At 41.5% G+C, this 26,025-nt stretch overlaps 1 protein-coding gene across 2 annotated transcripts; it reads left to right on the top strand.

Moving 5' to 3' along the window:
* The first annotated feature begins 1,657 nt into the window (after window positions 1–1,657).
* prss59 (serine protease 59, putative) lies at window positions 1,658–26,002 on the top strand. Of its 2 annotated transcripts, XM_077207043.1 has the most exons (9): window positions 1,669–1,931; window positions 2,906–3,087; window positions 3,484–3,716; window positions 7,782–7,917; window positions 17,558–17,672; window positions 23,286–23,487; window positions 24,588–24,678; window positions 24,787–24,986; window positions 25,620–26,002. In XM_077207043.1, the coding sequence occupies exons 1-9, from the start codon at window positions 1,725–1,727 to the stop codon at window positions 25,727–25,729; spliced, it is 1,476 nt and encodes a 491-aa protein (XP_077063158.1). In that variant the 5' UTR covers window positions 1,669–1,724; the 3' UTR covers window positions 25,730–26,002. The 2 variants fall into 2 exon arrangements, with proteins under 2 accessions (XP_077063159.1, XP_077063158.1); XM_077207044.1 differs by lacking the exons at window positions 24,588–24,678; window positions 24,787–24,986; window positions 25,620–26,002 and adding an exon at window positions 23,557–23,671 and having other exon boundaries at window positions 1,658–1,931; window positions 23,286–23,509.
* The last annotated feature ends 23 nt before the right edge of the window (window positions 26,003–26,025 follow it).

Raw genomic sequence — 26,025 nt, 5'->3', positions numbered from 1 at the left:
TCTCAATCATCAGTGTATTGCATTGCATTATATGTTTTAAAACAGAGCTTTGATCATAAAACAAAGCATTTAAATATCATCTTACTAAGACATTACAGGCAGATACGACGACTGGTATTTATATGCATTTTATGAAACATCACGAAGTAACACTGTTGACCTCTTCTTAAGGCAATAGTTGTGCAGTCTTGGCTTTTTATCTCTGACAGAGATCTAATGCTGTCTCGGACCTCTAAACAAGCCGACAGCAAAAGACACTCGTGAGACCAATGATGTGATCTGATGAGATCTAATAACTTTGACAGCGTAACAATGTCATCTTATCTTTCAGTGACCATTTATGCCTAGTTTCTAGTGCAAATTTAGAAATTAAGCATCAGCTCACCAGTATAGAAGGAACTAAATTTGCTATTTTTCTGGTGAAAATGTAAGTGTTGCTTGCAGATGTAAAACCCACAACCACAATGTTGGAAGAGGTTCAGGTGATGGTAGGAACATCTTGCACAAACATGTTATAGTCTGACTAGTCAGATCCTGTATTCAATAGATGGACTGGAATAGATTAGAGTTTTCAACCCATGCAACACTGATGGAACATAAAACACAATAAATAATCATTAAGTTCATGTATGGTCCTTTCCATAAATATTGCACAAAATAGAGCCTGAAACATTGGAAAAATTATGCTTTTCTTCAAATATTCAGTGAAAGGTGACGTGAGGCAATGAGGTGCTCTATTAAAAAAAATTCAGTTTAAGATAATGTGATTGTTATTTTCTAACAACAAACATCAAGATTAAACAGACACCAATTAGGCATATAAAATGAATGAATAAATAAATAAAAATATAGATAAAGGGACATGGCTAATTTTATGTTAGATAATAGTTTATTTAACATCTCTCTCTCACACATTTTTTGAGTCATTTTAATGCGTTAAATCATGAAATACCAAAGTGTACCATGACATTTATGAAAAGGACCTTAGATTTGAACACGTACATAATTTAACAAAATTACATTTTAATTAGAAATTATACAGAATAGAATATTTTGTTTACAAGAGATAACTACCTTGATATTTTCATCTCAAGCATGAGCTTAACTGAAAAAAAGGGGCCCAGCAAGAGTTTGGTTATCAACCTCCTTCAAATGATCTTCTTTTGTCTTCAGAAGAAGAATGAAATTCATACATGTTTGGAACAACCCGAGGGTCGATAAATGATGACAGAATTTTCATTTTTGAGTGAACTATCCTTTTAAGTAAACTAACTTGAAGACACGCCCTATTACAGTATTTACGGTAGTCTGTCAGCTACAGACTGTTCATTCCGCAGTATTTCGCGTAATTTCTCTTTAGAGGGACACGGCATAAATCTTCTTTTCATGATCATATATTTTTTATTTAATTGAAACGTTTTGTGAAGCCAATCGAGTCGCTTTTAGTTTGAAATATATGGATGGATGGAGGTGTTGAGTTACTACGAGGAAGGCTTGAGTCTAAATATTCATATTACGAGCTTCACCAGTGGAAGGCAAGAACGTAACGTCAGCCTTTAAAAATGAATACTCATTAACAAAGACTTCGCTATTGGAAGGTTAACGTGGACCTACTTAATATTCATGAGCTCAGCCTTAACCGTAGTGGGAAAGAGATAAAATAATCACATGATTATAAACAGATGATCACATGACAGAGAATCAGTTCCCCTTCAAATTTCAAAATGGCTTTAGGCTGTAATAGTTTAGAGAAATATCCAGCTGCTGTCGTGATTGTTTTGGCGTGTGTTTTCCTCGCGCCGTGCGCTGCTCACTACAGAAGCTCGCGCAGATATGAAGCTCTGCTGCACGTGAAGTCTGATGTGCACGAGCATTGGTTCACTCAGAGACTGGATCACTTCAACGGCGCAGATACTCGAGTCTGGAAACAGGTACTGCTGCTTCAGTGCATGAAACATACTGGTGCAAATAATAAATGCATTCATGCACCATGACATTTAAAGGGTACTTCATAGGTATTATCCTTCAGAAATAATTTCTGTCACAAACATTTCTGATTATATTGAAAACAGTTGTGCTGCTTCATATTTTTGTGGAAACCGTTATGCATTTTCTGTCAGGACTCTTTGATGCATAGAAAATTCAAAAGAACAGCATTTATTTGAAAAATAAATATTTTGTAGTGTTATAAATGTCTTTACTGATGCTTCTGATCAATTTAACGAATCCCTGCTGAATAAAAGTATTATTATTTTTATTTATTTATTTTAAAATCTTACTTTTGAATCCCAAACTTTTGAATCACCGGTTTCACAAAAATATGAAGCAGCACAACTGTTTTAAACTCAGAAAATCAGAAATGTTTCTTGAGCAGCAAATCATCATATTAGACTGATTTCTGAAGGATCATGTGACACTGAAGACTGGAGTAATGATGCTGAAAATTCAGCTTTGATCACAGGAATAAATTATGTTTTTACTGTATTTTTGTTCAAATATGTGCAGCCTTTGGGAGCAGAAGAGACTTATTTAAGCGACAATTAGACCTACTATATTTTGGGGACAAATTTGTACCTAGCAGTGACCAAAATCTCCAAAAACCTCCCATTACAGGGACGTCCTTATTTGTACAACTGGTATAAAAATAAAGTAATTGAAGGTTTATTAAAAATGAAAAAATGCAGCAAGTTTTTGTGTGATGAGTAGGTTTAGGGGTAGAGTTAGTGTAAGGGGAGAGAATATACAGTTTGTACAGTATAAAAACTATTACGTCTATGAAAAGTCGCCATTAAGATAGCTAAGCAAACGTGTGTGTGTGTGTGTGTATGCGAAAGCACTGATTTTGAAAGTACATATGACAATAAAGGTTCAACTAAACCTTAAACTAAACCTTTTCCTCCTGCAGAGATACTTTGTGAATGAGAGCTTCTATAGAGCCGGTGGTCCGGTGTTCCTGATGATCGGGGGGGAAGGTCCGGCTAGCCCCGCCTGGATGCAGTACGGATCCTGGCAGCTTTACGCACAGAAACTGGGAGCCTTGTGTTTATTACTGGAGCACCGCTTCTACGGGAAGAGTCACCCGACCGAGTGAGTGAAACACTGGGTGATGAACACTAGATGGCACTACAAGTCACACTGCGGTTCTTTTCACATAGAGGATATCTATCTATCTATCTATCTATCTATCTATCTATCTATCTATCTATCTATCTATCTATCTATCTATCTATCTATCTATCTATCTATCTATCTGTCTGTCTGTCTGTCTGTCTGTCTGTCTGTCTGTCTGTCTGCCTGCCTGCCTGCCTGCCTGCCTGTAATAATCTATCTATCTATCTATCTATCTATCTATCTATCTATCTATCTATCTATCTATCTATCTATCTATCTATCTATCTATCTATCTATCTGTCATACATATATGCATATAGATTTATATCACCTCAATAACTGATGACAGATTGTTGTGTTGTGTGTTGTCAGGGATCTGAGCGCAGTGAATCTGCGTTTCCTCAGTAGTCGTCAGGCTCTGGCCGATCTCGCTCACTTCCGCACGGTCACTGCAGAAACACGAGGCCTGACTAATAGCAAGTGGGTTGCATTTGGGGGCTCCTACCCAGGATCCCTTGCGGCCTGGTTCCGTCTGAAGTACCCACACCTGGTCCACGCTTCTGTGGCGACCAGCGCACCCGTACACGCCACTGTCAACTTCCCAGGTGAGCACTGTGAGGATAAAGCAGTCGATTACAGTGATTTAACTAGGGCTGCAACAACTAATCGATAAAATAGATTATAATCGATTATGAAAATCGTTGTCAACGAATGTCATTATCGATTAGTTGGTCTGCTTACGTCACGGGGAGCGTTTACTGGTACGCACACACACGCAAGGTCTCTCTCCCTCAGGCGCTCTGCCGAGCGCGCGCGCTACACTGTTTGGAGTAGAGGATGACACGGGAGTGGATTTTCACTCCTGTCCCGTCCCACTCCCATAGAAAGAAATCTTGTCCCGTCCCACTCCCAGACCACAGTTTAAAAAATAATCCCATCCCATCCCGCTCCTGGTAAATTGACTCCCAATCCCATCCCGCTCCTGTTTAAACTGACTCCCGCTCCTGTACCGCTCCCATATACGGCAATTTTCGCTTGATGAACGAAGCGATGCTTGCCTGATTCTTTCCCGAATTTGCCTTGCAAGTGTGCTTTTTCTGACCGCTCGTCCCTGAATCACTTGCGTACTTGACTAAGACTAAGCATGTCTTACAAGCAGCGTACATTGTGCTATCACCGTCACATTCTACTCTCATAAACTTAATTAATATTTCAGACTTTCCGACCAGTTCTGTGAACTTAATAGACATGTCATTACTTCTGACTTTGCGCTGTAAATCATTTTTTGCCACATCGACTTCTCCGCGGCTGTTAGCTCCCTCCATCACTGCTCTTTGAATTTCGGCGGTAAGCCGTGACAAAAAGCACTGATGGCTTCTGGGACGGCTGGGTCGTGTAGTTATTTTTTAATTGCGTTACATTGTAGGCGTATTAAAAGGAAACTACAAAATGATGCATTTACTTTTTTCTTTTTTTGTCGTCTTTGCTATTGGTTGATTCCCGCTCCCGTCTGCTCCCGTTAACCATTTATCCTGTACCGTCCAAATCCCGTGATTGATAGCAAAGATGACTCCCATCCTGCAGGAATCCCACGGGAATCCCGTGACCCGTGGGATTCCCGAAAAAATGTCAGCCTCTAGTTTGGAGCAGTCTCTTATGTCTCACATGCGCGCTCTTGCTTGCGCGCTCTAGATTTCGGGAGTTTGAACTAATTCGCGGGCATCAGGGAGCCGCAATCAATATGCGGGAGACTCCCGGGACTTCCGGGATCTTGGGATGTCTGTATTTTGTCTCGAGCATCAGGTTGCGCAATCAGTTCACTCGCAACGTAAGTGATGGATTAAAATAGCGCTACCGCAGAAATAGGTTAAATTAAAACGGTCTTTACAAAGCGAAGCACTAAATATAAAGGCAGTTAATAACAGCAGCAGTAAAATATTGTTTTTTAGTCACTGTACTCAGTGGTTTTCAGCGAATGCTTGTGCACTAATGCATAATTTCTCCTGTCCTTTACTCAAGCCTGTTAGCTTGCTGGGTAACGTTACCTCCATTCCGTTCTCTTTTTATAGCATTTGTCTACTAAGTTTTAATTGTTTTTCAAACGCGATCTACTGCGGCTCTACATTCACACAATTGTTTTCAGTCTTTCTATATTTATTTAATCAATTTATCCTTATATTATTCTTTTATATATTATATATAATATATATTATATTCTTTATCCTTATATTCCTTATATATAATTAATTTTAAATAAAAATTAAATGAATTATATATTTTAGATGTTTTTAGTTCAGATATTCACATCTGAACAACATGTCTGTGTAAATTTGTTTTAACAAAAATTGTGTTAAAACATAATATGTTGGATATCATTTTTTTTAACAATAATCATGTTTGTCAACTTGCCATCAGCAATTATCATTAAAAACAATGCAAATATTGATATTAGTAAAACTCAATGTGTGGCTTTTGCACTTTTTAAAGTACACTTTTACACATAAATACCCTGATTTACGGTTTTATTTAGTTATAATAAAAAAAATCTAATTTAATTTCTATCCGATTAATCGATTAATCGAAAAAATAATCGTCCGATTAATCGATTATCAAAATAATCGTTAGTTGCAGCCCTAGATTTAACATGGTGGAAGTCATCTTATATCTTGCTCCGTTTCCTGAAACAATTTTCCTTTTGGCTTTCCAACCATCTGTCATATACATTTTTTTTATTTAATTTTTTTTTTTTTATACACCATTCAGCCAATTCTTGATTGACTGTTTTCTATTGTAATATATTTTTAATTGTAATTTATTCCTGTGATGTAAAGCTGCATTTTCAGCATCATTACTCCATTCTTCAGTGTCACATGATCCTTCAGAAATCCTACTAATATGATGATTTGCTGCTCAAGAAACATTTCTGATTATTATCAATGTTGAAAATCAATGTTGCTGCTTCATATTTCTTGGGAAACCATGATCAAGTTTTTCAGGGTTCTAAATAGAATGTTGAAAAGAACAGCATTTATTTGAAATAGAATCTTTTGTAACATTATAAATGTCTCAACTGTCACTTTTGATCAATTAAATGCATCCTTGCTGAATAAAACTACTAATTTTTTTTACAAAAAGATCATTATTCTAAATTTAGCTTGTAAATCATATATTTTTGTCTTGTTTTCAGTCTGCTTTTCTTGTCTTATTAGCTTTTTCCCTTCGCTCCCCACCTCTTCCTTCCATCCCTGCGAACAGCTGTGTCACCACGACATCGGAAAAACTTTGAACAGAGACCTTTCCCTGACCTACAGCTACACACACACACACACACACACACACACACACACACATTAATCACCAGTCGGTCTGAGAGGGTGTTTATTATGTCTGTTGGGTCATATTTAAAACAACGCCTCCATACAGACATTAACATTAAATATAAATTTGGGGTTAATTATGGCGATGAGAAACTGTCTCCAGTGCGGAGAGACCAAACCTCCCCGTCTGTGGTTTGATGACGGCGGATGACTCCATGATCGTGGTCTGTCCTGCGGTGGAGCTTCGGCTCAAGTGTGGCATCGCTCCTCAGGATAGTGATGTTGCACTGACCACTTTCACAGAGCTTTTCATTGTAAGCAGCTCTTAGATCATTCCAGCGCTAGAACAATAGCCTCTCATATTGTGTCCTCTCATCTCTCGTTGTTTAGTTGGAGAGCGTGTGCTTTTTTTTTTCCGTCTGTTGCCTGCAGGATCTTCTCAGTTTGCACATGCATGATGATGTCGACGGCTGTTTCATAGGAATTGCTCTCATTTAACACTCTTAGAAATAGGAGAGAAGGGGATAATAGATTGAGATCTCATACATATCTCAAACTAAATACCTCAAAGTAAATTCTAAACATTTTTCAAACATTCGATGACTATAAGATCATATTGGAGCTGCTTAATATGATTCTGATTGGCTGTCAATGTTTTTATCATTCATCAGCTGGAATTTTTTTTTGACAGTGATTCCAACAATATTTTTTCTCAGTGCCGTAAAAACTGATAAAAACATTGACAGCCAATCAGAATCCATCCTGCTTAAAAGAGCTTGCTCATAAATTGCTATTGTGATCGTTCTTGCTGTGAATGGGACTTAAGCCTTAAAGTAATAATTATGTTACAAACTGAATGTCTATATAAAAGTAGCAGCTCCAATATATGATATAATCAAGATTCTCCCACGATTCTGAACAGACATCTAAACAAAATACCATGTAATTTACTAGAGGTTCTCACAAAATGTTCATTGTTGCAGTCTATTTAAAATGTTTAAAAAATCGGTTTGAGTGAATGATGTAATGACTCACTCTTAAATACGTTTTTGAACGAATCTCTTGAATGAATGATTCAATGACAAATACAGTTTTAAACAGTCACTTGTCGCCACCTACTGATGTAACCATGTAATCGATAGAATCGTTATTTGAAGCGTCAAGTTAATTTCAATAGTTGATTTACTCTGTTACTATATGCATCAGTGTTTATATCCCAACTATAAACTTTTATCTCAGTACTCATTAATTGAAAAGATTGTTTGTGAAGCCGTTTCATAGCTACACAAGTCAAATGGAACATACAATTTTGTTGAGTAATGGATGTTGTGTAATTTTCTTCTATGTTTGCAGAATATTTAGAGGTGGTGTGGCGATCACTGGCGGCGGAGAACCCAGAATGCCCCGTATTGGTGAAGAAAGCATCGGACACATTGGTTGATCGGCTCAATGACCCGAAAACGTATGACAACATCACAAAAGACTTCAGGTAACTCACGCACACTATTAAAAAGAAATGAATGCTTTAAATCAGCAAGGATGCTTTGATCAAAAGTGACAGTAAAGACATTTATGATGTCGCAAAAGATTTCTTTTTCAAATAAATCCTGTTCTTTTAAACTTTCTATTTATAAATGGATCCTGAATAAAATGTGTCACAGTTTGCACAAAAATATGAAGCAGCAAAAACATTTTCAGCATGTTTTTTTGAGCACCTAATAATCATATTATACTGATTTCTGAAGGATCATGTGACGCTGAAGACTGGAGTAATGATGCTGAAAATTCAGCTTTACATCACAGGAATAAATTACATTTTACAGTATATTCAAATGGAAAAACGTTATTTTAACCGTTATATTTATATTGCACTGTTTTTACAGTATTTTTGACCAAATAAATGCAGCTTTGGTGAGCAGAAGAGACTCCTTTTAAAAACATAAAATATTTCTGCCCTCAAACTGTTGAATCGTAGTGTATAGTGTGATTTAGTGTAATTTTTGTAGCTTTTTAATTAAGATTTAATTTAACAGACATGGCATTCATAATGCATTTTTCTTAATAAAGCAACATTACTAAGTGAAACAGAATATTTTGCTGTAAATAATGCTTGCCGGGGCTTGATTTTTACTCATTAGGATCCGATGGAAAGTTGGCTATTATATTATTGGATAATATTTATCCCTGCCAACATGTCTTTAATTACGTCAGAAGGAGAAAAGCAGTTATATTTGAGGTGGAGCAATTTACATCATTCACTATATTCACTATATTTTTAGTTTATAGGGGCTGTATTAAAGGCTCATTCAGTCGGGACTTTTATTCTGAAACCGTAGTCATGGTAATATGTCGAGCAGTGTACAGTAGTTAGTTGCGCTGCCGCTATCTGCTGTGTATGTGTGATCTGTGCGAGCTGTCAGAGTTGTTGATTCCTTCGTTCGTGGGGATTGCTGCAGCTGTAATATCATGATGTTAGTAACTGACCTACAAAGTAAGTCAATTTGATTATAATTGTGTTAAACGTAATCTGAACAGAGTTATGCGTCTGTGACATACGTGCATGTCCGGACATGTCCTGTAGAGATCGTTCTGTGTTATTCAGATCGGTAATATTATTTAAAGTGTTATTCATTCTTTATTAAGCTACATATCAGTGTTATGGGTAATTAATGAGGTGATGTTGGTCTGTTAAGATGTTATAATACCAGACTACTGATTAGCGTCATGTTTGTTTGAATGCTCTTCATATGAGCCATGATGTTATCCATATATGGGCATTGTATGTTATTGATGACAAATGGTCGCTTACAGCATGTATTTCCCTGTGGAATACCTTGTTTCTGTTCATTTAACTGGATGTTGAGTAGAGAAACGTCAATGATGCATATTAGGAATAATTATTTTTCATTATGTAACAGTGAATGCTTATTATATATTTAGTTTATTCATTCTCTTTATTGTATTTATCTTTCAGACTATGTACATCATTGAATATACCTTTGTGGCCCATTCATCTACTCCAATACAAAGAATTAATCTGATCACCTGTCTCCTCATTATTTGTGCTCTTATCGGCACCCAGAAGGGTTTACTCATCCGTCACCTAATCAGAACCTAACAGCCCACAACCTCTCCAACAAATTGGTCCTTCGAGCCGGATAGAGTATTCCCTTCTGAAGTTATGGACTCTGATGAGGAGATGATTGGAGGAACTCGCCCTAAGCACCATACTCGTCCTCCAGCTTACCTACAGCAGTATGAGGTACACTATACCCGAGGCAGACCTGTCGCTGAGCATGATGTACAACCCACCTGGGAGGCACCTGTCCATCGGACTCCTCCCCCATCCTTCCAGCCTTACGCCATTGCCCCTGGTGGTGACCTGGTATGTTCTGGTGGCTCACAGATCATGTCCTCGAGTTATATGCCTCCACAGCCTGTTGTATTTCCTCAGCGATCCTTCTCGTCACCTTCGGCAGCTGATTTCACCACCTCTGCACATGACAGTGAGCGACAGCATTTGCGCCAGGAGCATGCACAACTAATGCAGACACATCAAGCTTTACAGGCTGACTTAAGGGAGTTGAGAGAAGTCCGTGCAGAAGTCAGAGAATTAGTTCAGGAGGCTCAGTCCCTTAGAGTCGATCTCAGTAAAGCTAAAGGAGACAACCTATCGCCAGCACAGCCGACAGCGTCTCAGTTATTCAGTCCCCCCGTGAGGCCGTATGAATCCACAACCTTAATGGAAAAGGGACACGTCGCTGAGCTTCCCCCACCGCCATGGCCTGAGCCTGACGTTGACCTGAGAACACGGGTGGATGCCCTTGCGTTGTCTGATACGGGTGCCACGATTTACTCACCTGTGATGCCAGGGACCAGGAAGTATCCCCTTTCCGCAGCTACTCAGTCACGCCCTCCTCAACATTACTTTCCTGATGTTTGGGGATTTCCCCCCCCTCCTACCCCTGAAGAGATTCAAGAGTTGCTAACACCTGCGGGCATGTCTTTACCTGTCAACCGCACGTCAGTGCCTATCTCCCCACGGTTCAGCTCGGTGCCTGCTTATTCGATTCGTCCTACCTTAGCGCCAAAGGCAGAACCCAATCGACCCCTTCTACCACCTTCCAGGTCTGAATATGTGTACAGAGGACCTACCCCTACAATACCTAAGTTCAGCCGGCCTGATCCGGGTGAGTTTGCCCGACTCCGGATAGCTTTAGAGAACCTGCTACCTCCAGACGGGACGGAACTTTTCAAATACCAGATCTTAGTGGATCATCTTAGGCTTGAGGAGGCTAGAATGATCGCGGATGCTTATCTGAACTCCCTTACCCCATTCACTGATACGATGGCTGCACTTCATGAGAAATTCGGCCAACCGCATCAGCTTGCCTTAAGGAGGATCTCTGTTGTTCTTGAGAGTCCTGACATCAAGCGAGGTGATATATCTGCCTTCCAAAGGTTCTCTCTACAGGTACAGTCACTAGTGGGCCTACTGAGAACCTTGGGACGCGATGGTGAACTGGAGCTGAGTTGTGGGTCCCATGTTGCGCGCCTTCTCGGTAAGCTTCCCCCTGAGCTGCGCGCTGACTTTCGTCGTCATATGTTCCACCAACCCGGCACGACCCCTAATCTGGTTGACCTTTCAAACTGGCTCCGTTACGAAACATGGTGCCATAGCTACGATTCCGAGCCGATGTCTAAGGTCTTTCACGCTAAGCCAGATTCTGGAAAGAGAACTGTGACCATCCTGCATGGGGTTGGAGAACCCCCGGTTGAGACTCCAGTCTCTCGGAAGGGTCCCGTTTCACGAACTCAGCCTTCTAAAGTGAAACGTTATTGTCCATTCTGTGATAAGACTGAGCATTACCTGAGCCAGTGTGCATCTTTCAATAAGCTTACCTCAGACCAGGTCAGAACCTGGATTCGTACTAACAACCGTTGTTGGCGATGCGCTAGGGCACACCATGCTGCTCAGTGTGACCTTAAGAAGCCCTGCAACCTCTGCCAAGGCACCCATCTCCGCCCTCTTCATGAGGTGAATGTTGGTCTATCCCCAAGGGAGAATTCAGCTCAAGTGGAGAAGAGTTGCCTGACAAATTCCTCTCCAGATCGGCTCTTCCTGGATAAACCCTCTGTCAGTGGTCGAGTTATGCTCAAAGTGGTTCCTGTAAATTTACATTATGAAGATCGCACCCTGGACACCTTCGCTCTCCTGGATGACGGCTCGGAGAGGACTATTCTGCTCTCCACTGCAGTTAAGGCCTTGGGCATCAAGGGTGTCCCTGAAGATCTTCCATTGCGGACAGTGAGAGACGATATTCAGGTCCTTCATGGTTCTTCCATATCCTTTCAAATCTCTTCCCTCTGTAAACCCCAAACAAGTTATAAGATCACTCATGCCTTTACAGCAGATCGTCTTAACCTATCACGCCAGTCTTACCCTGTACAACAGCTACGTCAGAAGTACAGACATCTGCGGGGTCTTCCAATCAGTACACTTACTGACGTCCAGCCTTTACTTCTCATCGGTTCCGATCAGCCCCATCTCATAATTCCGACGGAGCCTGTCCGTTGGGGCGGCCCGGGTGCGCCAGCTGCAGTTCATACACGCCTAGGATGGACGCTTCAGGGCCCCATTCCTTCCATGGGGTGGCCTCCTGCAGCACGGCAATGCCTGTTAACATCCATGGATCCAATTCAGGATGAACTTTTCCAGAACGTTCAACGCCTGTGGCAATTGGATGCGGTTCCGAAGTGGGAGGGTAAAGATGTAACCCGGTCCAAGCAAGATCACGAGGCTCTTCAGCTGCTTGAAACTAAAACTCTCACCCATCAAATGCAGGGTATCAATCGGTTAGCTACGCCTTTACTGCGGCAAAAGGACATGCCTTTTTTGAATGCACCTAAGGAGTCAGTCCTACCTACCCTTCGCAGTGTAGAAAGGCGTCTGCTGAAGGACCCTGTAAAGGCTGAGGTCTATAAAGAGGAAATGAGGAAACTCATTGAGACAGGAGCTGTTCGGGAAGCGACTGACCCTTTACCTGATTCGACTGAATGCTGGTATATCCCTCACCACATTGTTAGTCACAATGGAAAGTTCCGCATTGTCTTTAACTGCTCCCATCAGTATCAAGGACAAAGCCTCAATCAGTACCTGTTGCCAGGGCCCACCCTTGGGGCCTCGCTGTTGGGCGTTCTTATCCGCTTCAGAGAACACCCTGTGGCAGTGAGTGGGGACATCAAGGCGATGTTTCACCAGGTCCGCCTTCTACCTGTGGACCGTCCTCTACTCCGTTTCCTTTGGCGGGACCTGAAGATGGATGAGGCACCCAGGATTCTTGAGTGGCAGGTACTACCCTTTGGCACGACCTCCAGTCCATGCTGTGCAACCTACGCACTACAACGCCATGTACAGCAACATCCCCAGACAGATGAGGCGATTCGGTTTTCGGTGGAGAGATGTTTTTATGTCGATAACTGCCTACAGAGCCTGCCTACTGTTGATGCAGCGCGAAGTTTGATTGATCGACTACGAAATATCCTTTCTGGAGCTGGATTTGAAATTCGCCAGTGGGCCTGCAGTGATCCTGGTGTGGTGAGTCACCTACCAACCAATGCCCGAGCTGTGGGTGTGGAACTGTGGTTGACGCAGGAGAAGTCAGACATCCCTGAATCAACGCTAGGTCTGAGCTGGAACTGGCAGACGGACACTTTGTCCTACAAGCACCGACCTGTGATATATAACACTCCTACTTTAAGGAATATCTATAAGGTCCTAGCTTCCCAATACGACCCTCTTGGCTGGCTTCTACCTTATACGACTCGAGCAAAGGTCATCATTAAGCAACTGTGGAACAAACAGAGAGGGTGGGACGATCCCAACCTACCACCTGAGCTCTTCCAGTCTTGGAATACTTGGGAGGAGGAACTCCAATACCTCCCTTGTATCACCTTTCCCCGGCCTTATGTCCCTACTGAAGTTGGAATGAGTGGAGCTACCCATGAGGTACATATCTTCTCGGATGCCTCTGAGCAGGCATATGGAGCGGTGGCTTACCTCCGGACTACCGACCAGGAAGGTCGGACCTACCTGTCCTTCATCATAGCACGCTCGCGTGTTACTCCTAGACGAGCTCACTCTATTCCAAGACTGGAACTCTGCGGAAGTCTAGTCGCAGCACAGTTGGCTAAGTTACTTGAGAACGAGTTGACCCTACGTATCAAGTCTATTTCCCTGTGGACAGACTCTACCACGGTCCTCCAGTGGTTGAATTCGGAGTCCTGTCGATACAGAGTCTTCGTAGGAAACAGAATCGCTGAGATCCAGGAGTTGACGGATAAGTGTTCTTGGCATTATGTAAGCTCGGCAGACAACCCGGCTGATGACCTCACTAAAGGGAAACCTCTCCAATATCTTGCTGCACCAAACCGATGGTCTCAAGGACCCTCCTTTCTCCTTCAGGATCCCAAGTATTGGCCAGTAATACCTAAGTCTGAGACCATAGCAGACAAGGTTGAACTGCGGAAATCTGCCTTCTGTGGGATCAGTACCTTCCCTCCCTCTTCTGGCTACACTGATGGATGGAACTACCACACCTGGCAGGAACTATTGGACGTGACAGCCCAAGAACTTCGAACTACGCTTTCTCCAGGGACTTCTCCACAGGCTGAGGATTACCATCAGGCTGAGCTCCATATCCTCAGACGGGTGCAGCAGGAATCCTTCCCTGAGGATTATAAAGTGTTAGGGAATGGAAAGTCAGTCAGGTCCAAAAGTCGACTAATTTCATTAGCCCCTGAAATGGATCCGTCCAGTAGTCTGATCAGGGTAGGAGGTCGTTTGAGGAGAGCTGCAGGCATTGAGGACTCCGTTTTACATCCTCTGGTCCTGGATCCTAATCACCCAGTCACTCGTTTGATTATTCACCACTATGACCACAAATTACATCATTCTGGATCTGAACGGCTGTTCGCGGAAATACGGAGATATTACTGGATTCTACGTGGCCGCGAAGCTGTTCGGCGGTTTCAGCATGACTGTCCAGAATGTCAACGGTGGAGGGCCCGGCCGACAATCCCTAAGATGGCAGATCTCCCCTCTGCTCGCCTGCGGCTCTACAAGCCTGCCTTCCATTCTTGTGGAATGGACTGCTTTGGACCATTGCTGGTCAAACTTGGAAGACGTACGGAGAAGCGTTGGAGTATTCTTTTTAAATGTTTGACCACGAGAGCCGTCCATTTAGACCTACTCCCAAGCATGAGTACCGACTCCTTCCTCATGGCTCTTAGAAGGTTTGTCTCAAGAAGAGGGACACCGGCTGAGTTATGGTCGGATCGAGGTACGAACTTCCGCGGGAGTGAAAGGGAATTACGGGAAGCTTATGCTGCATTAGTTCCTGATATACAGCATCAGCTTGCTCGCCAGAGGATCCATTTCCACTTTAATCCCCCATCGGCCCCCCACTTCGGTGGAGTTTGGGAAAGGGAGGTGAGATCTGTTAAATCAGCCTTGTACACGGTTTTGGGTTCACAGTCAGTTCCCGAGGAAGTCTTAATGACGGTCTTGCTGGAAGTGGAGGCCATCCTGAACTCAAAACCCTTGGGTTATGTGTCGTCAGATGTTGCAGATGCTGACCCAGTGACGCCAAATAGTTTCCTCATGGGGCGGCCTGATGGATCTCTGCCTCAAGTCATTTACCCAGAATCAGAGATGCTAAGTCGCCGGCACTGGCGACATTCCCAGGTCCTAGCGGACCGATTCTGGTCCAGGTTCATAAGGGACTATCTTCCTAGCCTCCAAACTCGCCAGAAGTGGCAAGCCTCTCCTCCCGACTTGAAGGAGAAAACATTTGTTTTGGTTGTAGACCCCCAACTACCTCGGAGCTTATGGCCTGTGGGACAAGTCATCAAGACCCACCTAAGCCCGGATGGTCATATCCGTTCAGCTGATGTGGAGATAAAGGGCCAAGTAAATACCAGACCGGTAGCCCGCCTAGTCATCCTGCCGGCCTTACCAAACGATGGTCCTAATGCTTCTAGCCCTGATTAGTGAAGTCGCCTTTCATGGTAGCAAAGATGCTCCACATCTTTGGGGGCGGCTGTATTAAAGGCTCATTCAGTCGGGACTTTTATTCTGAAACCGTAGTCATGGTAATATGTCGAGCAGTGTACAGTAGTTAGTTGCGCTGCCGCTATCTGCTGTGTATGTGTGATCTGTGCGAGCTGTCAGAGTTGTTGATTCCTTCGTTCGTGGGGATTGCTGCAGCTGTAATATCATGATGTTAGTAACTGACCTACAAAGTAAGTCAATTTGATTATAATTGTGTTAAACGTAATCTGAACAGAGTTATGCGTCTGTGACATACGTGCATGTCCGGACATGTCCTGTAGAGATCGTTCTGTGTTATTCAGATCGGTAATATTATTTAAAGTGTTATTCATTCTTTATTAAGCTACATATCAGTGTTATGGGTAATTAATGAGGTGATGTTGGTCTGTTAAGATGTTATAATACCAGACTACTGATTAGCGTCATGTTTGTTTGAATGCTCTTCATATGAGCCATGATGTTATCCATATATGGGCATTGTATGTTATTGATGACAAATGGTCGCTTACAGCATGTATTTCCCTGTGGAATACCTTGTTTCTGTTCATTTAACTGGATGTTGAGTAGAGAAACGTCAATGATGCATATTAGGAATAATTATTTTTCATTATGTAACAGTGAATGCTTATTATATATTTAGTTTATTCATTCTCTTTATTGTATTTATCTTTCAGACTATGTACATCATTGAATATACCTTTGTGGCCCATTCATCTACTCCAATACAAAGAATTAATCTGATCACCTGTCTCCTCATTATTTGTGCTCTTATCGGCACCCAGAAGGGTTTACTCATCCGTCACCTAATCAGAACCTAACAGCCCACAACCTCTCCAACAGGGGCAATAAATAGGTTACTTATTTTTGTTCATTTCAGCTTGACTGAAAAATAAATTTTGAAAGGATGCATCTATTTAAACCACTAGAGTTGGGGATTATATAGGTTTGTAATGGCATAGGAACATGAGACTATGTCTAATACATGTGTGTTTTGGAAGGACTGAAAAGGCCTTTCTGTTGCAGTTGCTGGACTGTGACTATCCTGGTTTCAGTGTCCTTCTTAGTTCCGTTCGACTTGTGATCTGTGTGTGTGTGTGTGTGTGTGTGTGTGTGTGTGTGTGTGTGTGTGTGTGTGTGTGTGTGTGTGTGTGTGTGTGTGTGTGTGTTAGAATTGTGAGATCCTGGAATACCGCCTGTTCAGATATGGACCAGGGTCAGGAGCGAAAACACTCAATCTAAAACATCCTTCATCTTTCTCTTCCTTCCTGCAGACTTTCTGCTGTCATGATTCTGGCTTTGTAAGAAATGTAATACAAGTGTACTCCACTACAAGTGTGCAATGGTAAAAGTAAGAAGGAAATCAGATTTTTTTTATAGTGAATAAAACAACAACAATATTTTCATTTTAATTAAGCATCTTTTTGTACTCTTCATCCACTTTTTCATAGAAAAATTGTGATAAATAGGTCAAAATAACAGAATTTAATTGAAATATAATTTTTTGTAACATTCTAAATGTCTTCACTGTCACTTTTGGTCAATTTGATGCATCTTTGTTGAATAAAAGTGTTGATTTTGAACGATAGTGTATATACAAATATATTGATATTAAGTAAAATAACATAAATTTATTTTAATAAAAAATGAAATAAGTATTTGTGTATATGGTATAATTTGATTTAACTAAAACTAATTTAACATTGCAGTACATCTGGATGCATTACGATAATGAGGATTTTGGAGAAAATGTCACAATATTCTTAATGTTCCAAAAAATGAGCTTAATTTTCTTTATATTCGGGATGGTGTGGTATGTATTTTTTAATGATCTAACACTTTTCCCAACATATACAAACTGTTACCCGTTCTTCTTGGGACTGCAGGATGCCTGATTTGATGATGTCATCGAGTGTGTGGGCGGAGTCTTGTGGTTGAGTGTTTCAAGTGGAGAAGATGCGTTTCTCCGCAAATGAATTAGTGTGTATCGTCAGCATGAAATCATTTCTCTGTGTATCAGGTTGTGCTCTCAGCTCCAGATCCAGTCCAAGATGGATTCTGCCAATCTTCTGGAGTCTTTGGCTGGGAATTTCATGGATGTAGTGCAATACAACGAGGACAACCGGGGCTTTGAGGTGTGTGAGTTAGAGATGATGGACCGGGTCCATATTGTCCGCCACACCACATTTTGACCACAAGCACAAAATGAAGACTCTGCACTAAAGGCATTACTCAGGTCAAAGAGTCAGAAAAGCTCGAGTCAGAAACAAGATTACTCATTTGTTGGAGAGTGTGTGTATGAGACAGATAAGAGGCTGGATATTGTCTGGTCAGATTACCAATAAACCACAGGAGCTTTTAGAGGTGCAGGATTGAGTTTCAGAGAGAGAGAGAGAGAGAGAGTGAGAGCAGCTGAATGAATGAGAGAGAGAAACAACATCCGTGTTTATAATGGGAACCGTTTAGATTGTTCATGTCGTTTTATTCTTAGTTGTTTAAGTATAAAATTAGCTACATTTGGGTTAGTATAAAAATACCGCATCCATGTTTGCATACTTCTGCTCCTGATGACAGGGAAGTACATACTTCTATGTGTGTAATAAGAAAGTAGGCCTTTATTTTTAATAGTTTTTATTAATTATTTGTTTTTTGACTTTTTCTTTAAATTAAAAATGGTCACTTCTGTACAAAAATAAATGTTTATTGTAAAAAAATAAAATCATGCTCTGGTAAATCATAATTATGACAAAGTCGAAATTATGACATAAAAAGTCATGTTATGATTTCGACTGTTTGTCAATTTTGACTCATGCTATAACTTCGACTTAGTATGTCACAATTTTGATTTTTTTAATTCATAATTTGATTTTTTTAAATCTCATAATTTCGACTTTAAATTTTATTCATCATTTTAACTTGGTATGTCATAATTTCAGATTTATAAAACATGTTAATCATATTTAAATTTTGTACATTTACTTAAAATGATTTTGTAAATTCACTCAGTCACTCACTCAGTCACTCACTCAGTCACTCACTCAGTCAGTCACTCACTCAGTCACTCACTCAGTCACTCACTCACTCAGTCACTCACTCAGTCAGTCACTCACTCAGTCGGTCAGTCAGTCACTCACTCAGTCAGTCACTCACTCACTCACTCAGTCACTCACTCAGTCAGTCACTCAGTTAGCCACTCAGTCAGTCGGTCACTCAGTTAGCCAGTCGGTCACTCAGTCAGTCGGTCACTCAGTCAGTCGGTCACTCAGTCAGTCGCTCAGTCGGTCACTCAGTCACTCAGTCACTCGCTCAGTCGGTCACTCACTCAGTCACTCACTCAGTCACTCAGTCACTCAGTCAGTCAGTCACTCACTCACTCACTCACTCAGTCACTCACTCAGTCACTCACTCAGTCACTCACTCGGTCACTCACTCACTCAGTCACTCACTCACTCAGTCAGTCACTCACTCAGTCACTCACTCAGTCAATCAATCGCTCAGTCGGTCAGTCACTCACTCAGTCACTCACTCAGTCAGTCAGTCACTCAGTCAGTCACTCAGTCAGTCACTCAGTCAGTCACTCAGTCAGTCACTCAGTTAGCCACTCAGTCACTCAGTCAGTCGGTCACTCAGTCACTCGGTCACTCAGTTAGCCACTCAGTTAGCCACTCAGTCACTCAGTCAGTCGGTCACTCAGTCAGTCGGTCACTCAGTCAGTCGGTCACTCAGTCAGTCGGTCACTCAGTCAGTCGGTCACTCCGTCAGTCGGTCACTCCGTCAGTCGGTCACTCAGTCAGTCACTCACTCAGTCAATCAATCGCTCAGTCGGTCAGTCACTCAGTCACTCACTCAGTCACTCACTCAGTCACTCACTCAGTCAGTCAGTCAGTCACTCAGTCAGTCACTCAGTTAGCCACTCAGTCAGTCGGTCACTCAGTCAGTCGGTCACTCAGTCAGTCAGTCAGTCGGTCACTCAGTCAGTCGGTCACTCAGTCAGTCGGTCACTCAGTCAGTCGGTCACTCAGTCAGTCGGTCACTCAGTCACTCACTCACTCAGTCAGTCAGTCACTCAGTCAGTCAGTCAGTCACTCAGTCAGTCACTCAGTCAGTCAGTCACTCAGTCAGTCAGTCACTCAGTCAGTCAGTCACTCAGTCAGTCACTCACTCACTCAGTCAGTCAGTCACTCACTCACTCAGTCACTCAGTCAGTCACTCACTCAGTCACTCAGTCAGTCACTCAGTCAGTCAGTCACTCAGTCAGTCACTCAGTCAGTCAGTCACTCAGTCAGTCACTCAGTCAGTCGGTCACTCAGTCAGTCGGTCACTCAGTCAGTCACTCAGTCAGTCGGTCACTCAGTCAGTCGGTCACTCAGTCAGTCGGTCACTCAGTCAGTCGGTCACTCACTCAGTCAGTCAGTCACTCAGTCAGTCACTCAGTCAGTCACTCAGTCAGTCACTCAATCAGTCACTCAGTCACTCACTCAGTCAGTCAGTCACTCACTCAGTCAGTCAGTCAGTCACTCACTCAGTCAGACAGTCACTCACTCAGTCAGTCACTCAGTCAGTCACTCAGTCAATCACTGTCAGTCGGTCACTCAGTCAGTCGGTCGGTCACTCAGTCATTCGGTCGGTCACTCAGTCAGTCGGTCGGTCACTCAGTCAGTCAGTCGCTCACTCAGTCAGTCAGTCAGTCGGTCACTCAGTCACTCAGTCAGTCACTCACTCAGTCAATCAATCGCTCAGTCGGTCAGTCACTCAGTCACTCACTCAGTCACTCACTCAGTCAGTCAGTCAGTCACTCAGTCAGTCACTCAGTTAGCCACTCAGTCAGTCGGTCACTCAGTCAGTCGGTCACTCAGTCAGTCGGTCACTCAGTCAGTCAGTCAGTCGGTCACTCAGTCAGTCGGTCACTCAGTATGTCGGTCACTCAGTCAGTCGGTCACTCAGTCAGTCGGTCACTCAGTCAGTCGGTCACTCACTCAGTCACTCACTCAGTCAGTCACTCAGTCAGTCACTCAGTCAGTCACTCAGTCACTCACTCACTCAGTCACTCACTCACTCAGTCAGTCACTCACTCACTCAGTCAGTCAGTCAGTCACTCAGTCAGTCAGTCACTCACTCACTCAGTCACTCACTCAGTCAGTCAGTCACTCAGTCAGTCACTCACTCAGTCAGTCAGTCACTCAGTCAGTCAGTCACTCAGTCAGTCAGTCACTCAGTCAGTCAGTCACTCAGTCAGTCAGTCACTCAGTCAGTCACTCACTCAGTCAGTCACTCACTCATTCAGTCACTCGCTCATTCAGTCAGTCGCTCAGTCAGTCAGTCACTCAGTCAGTCACTCACTAACTCAGTCACTCACTAACTCAGTCACTCACCAACTCAGTCACTCACCAACTCAGTCACTCACTAACTCAGTCACTCACTAACTCAGTCACTCACTAACTCAGTCACTCACTAACTCAGTCACTCACTGACCCAGTCACTCACTGACTCAGTCACTCACTGACTCAGTCACTCACTGACTCAGTCACTCACTGACTCAGTCAGTCACTAACTCAGTCAGTCACTAACTCAGTCAGTCACTAACTCAGTCACTCAGTAACTCAGTCACTCAGTAACTCAGTCACTCAGTAACTCAGTCACTCAGTAACTCAGTCACTCAGTAACTCAGTCACTCAGTCACTCACTAACTCAGTCACTCAGTAACTCAGTCACTCAGTAACTCAGTCACTCAGTAACTCAGTCACTCAGTAACTCAGTCACTCAGTAACTCAGTCACTCAGTAACTCAGTCACTCAGTAACTCAGTCACTCAGTAACTCAGTCACTCAGTCACTCAGTAACTCAGTCACTCAGTAACTCAGTCACTCAGTAACTCAGTCACTCAGTAACTCAGTCACTCACTAACTCAGTCACTCACTAACTCAGTCACTCACTAACTCAGTCACTCACTAACTCAGTCACTCACTAACTCAGTCACTCACTAACTCAGTCACTCACTAACTCAGTCACTCACTAACTCAGTCACTCACTAACTCAGTCACTCACTAACTCAGTCACTCACTAACTCAGTCACTCACTAACTCAGTCACTCACTAACTCAGTCACTCACTAACTCAGTCACTCACTAACTCAGTCACTCACTAACTCAGTCACTCACTAACTCAGTCACTCACTAACTCAGTCACTCACTAACTCAGTCACTCACTAACTCAGTCACTCACTAACTCAGTCACTCACTAACTCAGTCACTCACTAACTCAGTCACTCACTAACTCAGTCACTCACTAACTCAGTCACTCACTAACTCAGTCACTCACTAACTCAGTCACTCACTAACTCAGTCACTCACTAACTCAGTCACTCACTAACTCAGTCACTCACTAACTCAGTCACTCACTAACTCAGTCACTCACTAACTCAGTCACTCACTAACTCAGTCACTCACTAACTCAGTCACTCACTAACTCAGTCACTCACTAACTCAGTCACTCACTAACTCAGTCACTCACTCACTCACTCACTCACTCACTCAGTCACTCACTCACTCAGTCACTCACTCACTCACTCAGTCACTCACTCACTCACTCAGTCACTCACTCACTCACTCAGTCACTCACTCACTCAGTCAGTCACTCACTAACTCAGTCAGTCACTAACTCAGTCACTCACTCACTCACTCAGTCACTCACTCACTCACTCAGTCACTCACTCACTCACTCAGTCACTCACTAACTCAGTCAGTCACTCACTAACTCAGTCAGTCACTCACTAACTCAGTCAGTCACTCACTAACTCAGTCAGTCACTCACTAACTCAGTCAGTCACTCAGTCACTCACTAACTCAGTCACTCACTAACTCACTCACTCACTGACACTCACTAACTCACTCACTCACTCGCGCTCTCTCTCTCTCTCTCTCACACACACACACATGCTCACTTGCTCTCTCTCTCTCACAAACACACATTCCCTGGCGTGATTCAAGCAGTGATGAAGTGTTTGTGTAATTTGGATTGAGAGGCGTGTTTGTGTAATCAGACTCCAATCTCCGAGTGTTCTTGGAATCTTGGTTCTGATTCTGGTAGATTACAGCTCACATCCTGATTACCAGCGGCTCTGAGACTTTTGTCCTCAAACGCCCTGAAGTTTTTTTTCTTTGGCTATAATGTTTGACAAAACAGTTTCTACAAGTGAGCAAAATCAGACAAAACCCTTCATTTGTAGTGGGGTAAAAATGATTTAAATTATGATTTTTAATTCCAAAAATGTGACAATTTTTTTACATTTAAAATGTAACAATAAGAAAACAAACATCCACGGCACAACAAAACAACATAGACGCAAAAAAACATTCCTTAATAACATTTAACATACCAAAAAAGATAGAAGAATCATAATTTTTATGACTATTAACCATACAAAATATTTTTTAACCATACAAAATATTTTTTAATCTTCCAAATTTAAACCGATAAATACATTTAATAATTAAATTAAGATACCTAAATAATTGATAAATAAAATTATTTACGAATTTATAGTAGAAGCACATTGATTATGCATTTAGGCTTACAAATGAGTTATAATTTATTTATTTCAAAAAACGACTCATTTTTTTTTCACACATTTCTTTTGAAACACTTTCACATGCAATACTTTTTTAATGGGATTGGTTTAGTCATTAAAATGAGCTTTATATTAAAGCAATAGAATCTACAAGTGTATAGTAGATATTTGTGTGTGTTTCAGGGCGCTGTGGGCACTAACATCACGATAAAGGTGTTGTGCAGTGTGATGCTGGACTCTTCTCTAGGCGACCCGTACGATCGATACGCTGCTGTGGCTCGTCTGATGCAGAAAACCTTTTCCCAGTCATGCATAAACACCCAGTATAAAAGCTACATCCAGGACATGAGCAACACTAGCTGGAGTGGCCCCGAGGCCGGAGGAGGTGTGTGTGTGTGTGTGTGTGTGTGTGTGTGTGTGTGTGTGTGTGTGTGTGTGTGTGTGTGTGTGACAGTGCTTATGGTCACACACTGTGTTTATATCTGTATGTGAAGCTTTATATCTCAGGAAGTGCGGTCTGGGCCTCTCGTTTGTCCTTTCTCATGTTTTTGTAGGTTTTCCCTCTTATTTTCTCCGTCTGAATGAGAACCAGTATTTTTATGTGTGATCTCAACCACTGAATCTCATGAAAATGTGCTCAAGAAATTACATTTAGCATAATGAAAATGAAGCCTAACCAATGTATTTATGTACTTTTTCCTTATGTTATTTAGTACATAAGGGTTTTCATATTTTAGGGTTTTTACTTGCCACTTTTTTTATTAAAAAATCTTGAATTCAAAATTGGTTTTGTAAGTGATAGGTTTATGAAAGTATGAATGATGTCACAATATATATATATATATATATATATATCATAAACAAAATATAAGACTAAAAATTATTTATTGAAAATAATTTAACTAAATTAATAAAATAAATACAAAAACTAATAAAGTCCTTATTTTTATGTATTATTTTAATATTTCAGTTTTATTTGTTTTTGTATTTATTTTATTAATTTAGTTTTTGTTTTGTTATTTTTTTATTTTAACATTGTTTTTTTATTTCTTGGGGTTTTTTTGTATTTGATTTGTTTGTTGGATAAAACATCACCTAGGCTTTAGAGACATCTTACGATTGATCAGAAATGTTGTATTCTATCATAAAATGAAGCAGAATTTAATTTGTGTGGCATTATGTTTATGAAAGTATGAATGATGTCCAAAAAAATTTAATTTAGTATAAAGAAAATAAAGCTTAATAAATTTTAGTTTTTCTTTATTTGTTTTGTATTTAGCTATTTTATTTAGTTATTGTTTTGTTATATTTATTTTACATTTTTGAAAAATATTTTGTTTTATTTATTTTAATGTAAAAAAAAAAATAATCTGATGAAATATCACCCAGGCATTAGAGACATCTTGAGTTTGATCAGAAATGAATCAATGAATAATGATTGTATTCTATCATTAAAATGAAGCTGAATTTAATTTGTGTGTTTAGGACGGCAGTGGGTGTATCAGACCTGCACTGAATTTGGATTTTATCAGAGCACCGATTCACCAAACCAGCCCTTCAGTGGATTTCCCTTACCGTGAGTGTGTGTGTGTGTGTGTGTGTGTGTGTTTGGAGTGATTTTGTTGTCTTGGCATTTGTGTGTTTGCACTTTGCAATTGCAATCCAAGAGTCTTCTATTTTGCAGGTATTTCCTGCAGCAGTGCGCTGATATATATAATCTGAGCACCTCGTTAGATGACGCTATTCAGCAAACCAATGAGGAATACGGAGGATATGACATCAAAAGCACTCGCATCGTCTTCCCCAACGGTTCGATTGACCCCTGGCACGCTCTCGGAGTGACCAAAGACATCGCAAGTGACCTTCCGGCTGTCTTCATCAAAGGTCTGTCCCGTCTCCACTTACAATCATCTCTTTTTCCCGCTGAATCTCACCGGTGCCATTTTCTCTCTCTCTCACACACACACACACACACACACACACACACACACACACACACACACACACACACACACACACACACACACACACACACACACACACACACACACACACACACACACACACACTCACACACTCTCACTCACTCACTCTCTCTCTCTCTCTCTCTCTCTCTCTCTCTCTCTCTCTCTCTCTCTCTCTCTCTCTCTCTCTCTCTCTCTCTCTGGAAGACAAGGAAAAACAGACTGTTGGGGCGAAGGTCAATAAGCATTGTGCCTATGTTTTTAGGTTTGGTAGCTTCTCGATTGAGGGCAGGGTGGAGTATGCATACGACAAGTTGGTGGAATCTCTACCAGAGTTTATAGAATTATGGGGAATAATGTATTATGTACACTGTATGATAATTATTTGGTTTTGAGGGTTTTTGTTTTTTAGAGAAAAAAAATGATCAATTTATGTATTTTTTTGGTGATTTTTAAAAAAAAAATTTATTCAGCTGTAAATCTTTTGTAATAATAGCAAGTAAATTGTAATAAGGTAAACTTGATATTCATTCTCTCTCTCTCTCTCTCTCAGGAACGGCTCATTGTGCAAACATGTACCCGCCCCGAGCAGAAGACCTTCCTCAGCTGGCTCTGGCACGGGACCACATCTTCATCCTGCTCCAAAACTGGCTGGCCGAGTGATTGACAGCAACAGCAGCCAATCAGATGCTCAGACGCGCGTGTAATGGCCAATCAGGTGGTTCTGCTGTGTAATGGTACTAAGGAAATTCTTGCTTTAGAAATCTGTTTTGGCACTGTTTTTATAACAATCAGTTTTATAACAATCAGTTTACAACAATCAGTTTAGTTTGTAAAATGTTTATGAAAGTATGAATGAATGTCTTTTTTCTTGATGTAAATCACTTGTATATTTTGCAGCAGATGTTTCTCAATAAAGGAATGTCGAAAACATAACTTTTTGATTGATTTAATGCTGA

Source organism: Siphateles boraxobius, unplaced genomic scaffold (genome assembly GCF_051911475.1).
Source record: "Siphateles boraxobius isolate OS27281-9 unplaced genomic scaffold, OSU_SipBor_1 6, whole genome shotgun sequence".
Lineage (NCBI taxonomy): Eukaryota > Metazoa > Chordata > Actinopteri > Cypriniformes > Leuciscidae > Siphateles > Siphateles boraxobius.
The sequence above is the reverse complement of the archived record's forward strand: the minus strand, read 5'-3'. Positions and strand labels throughout refer to the sequence as shown.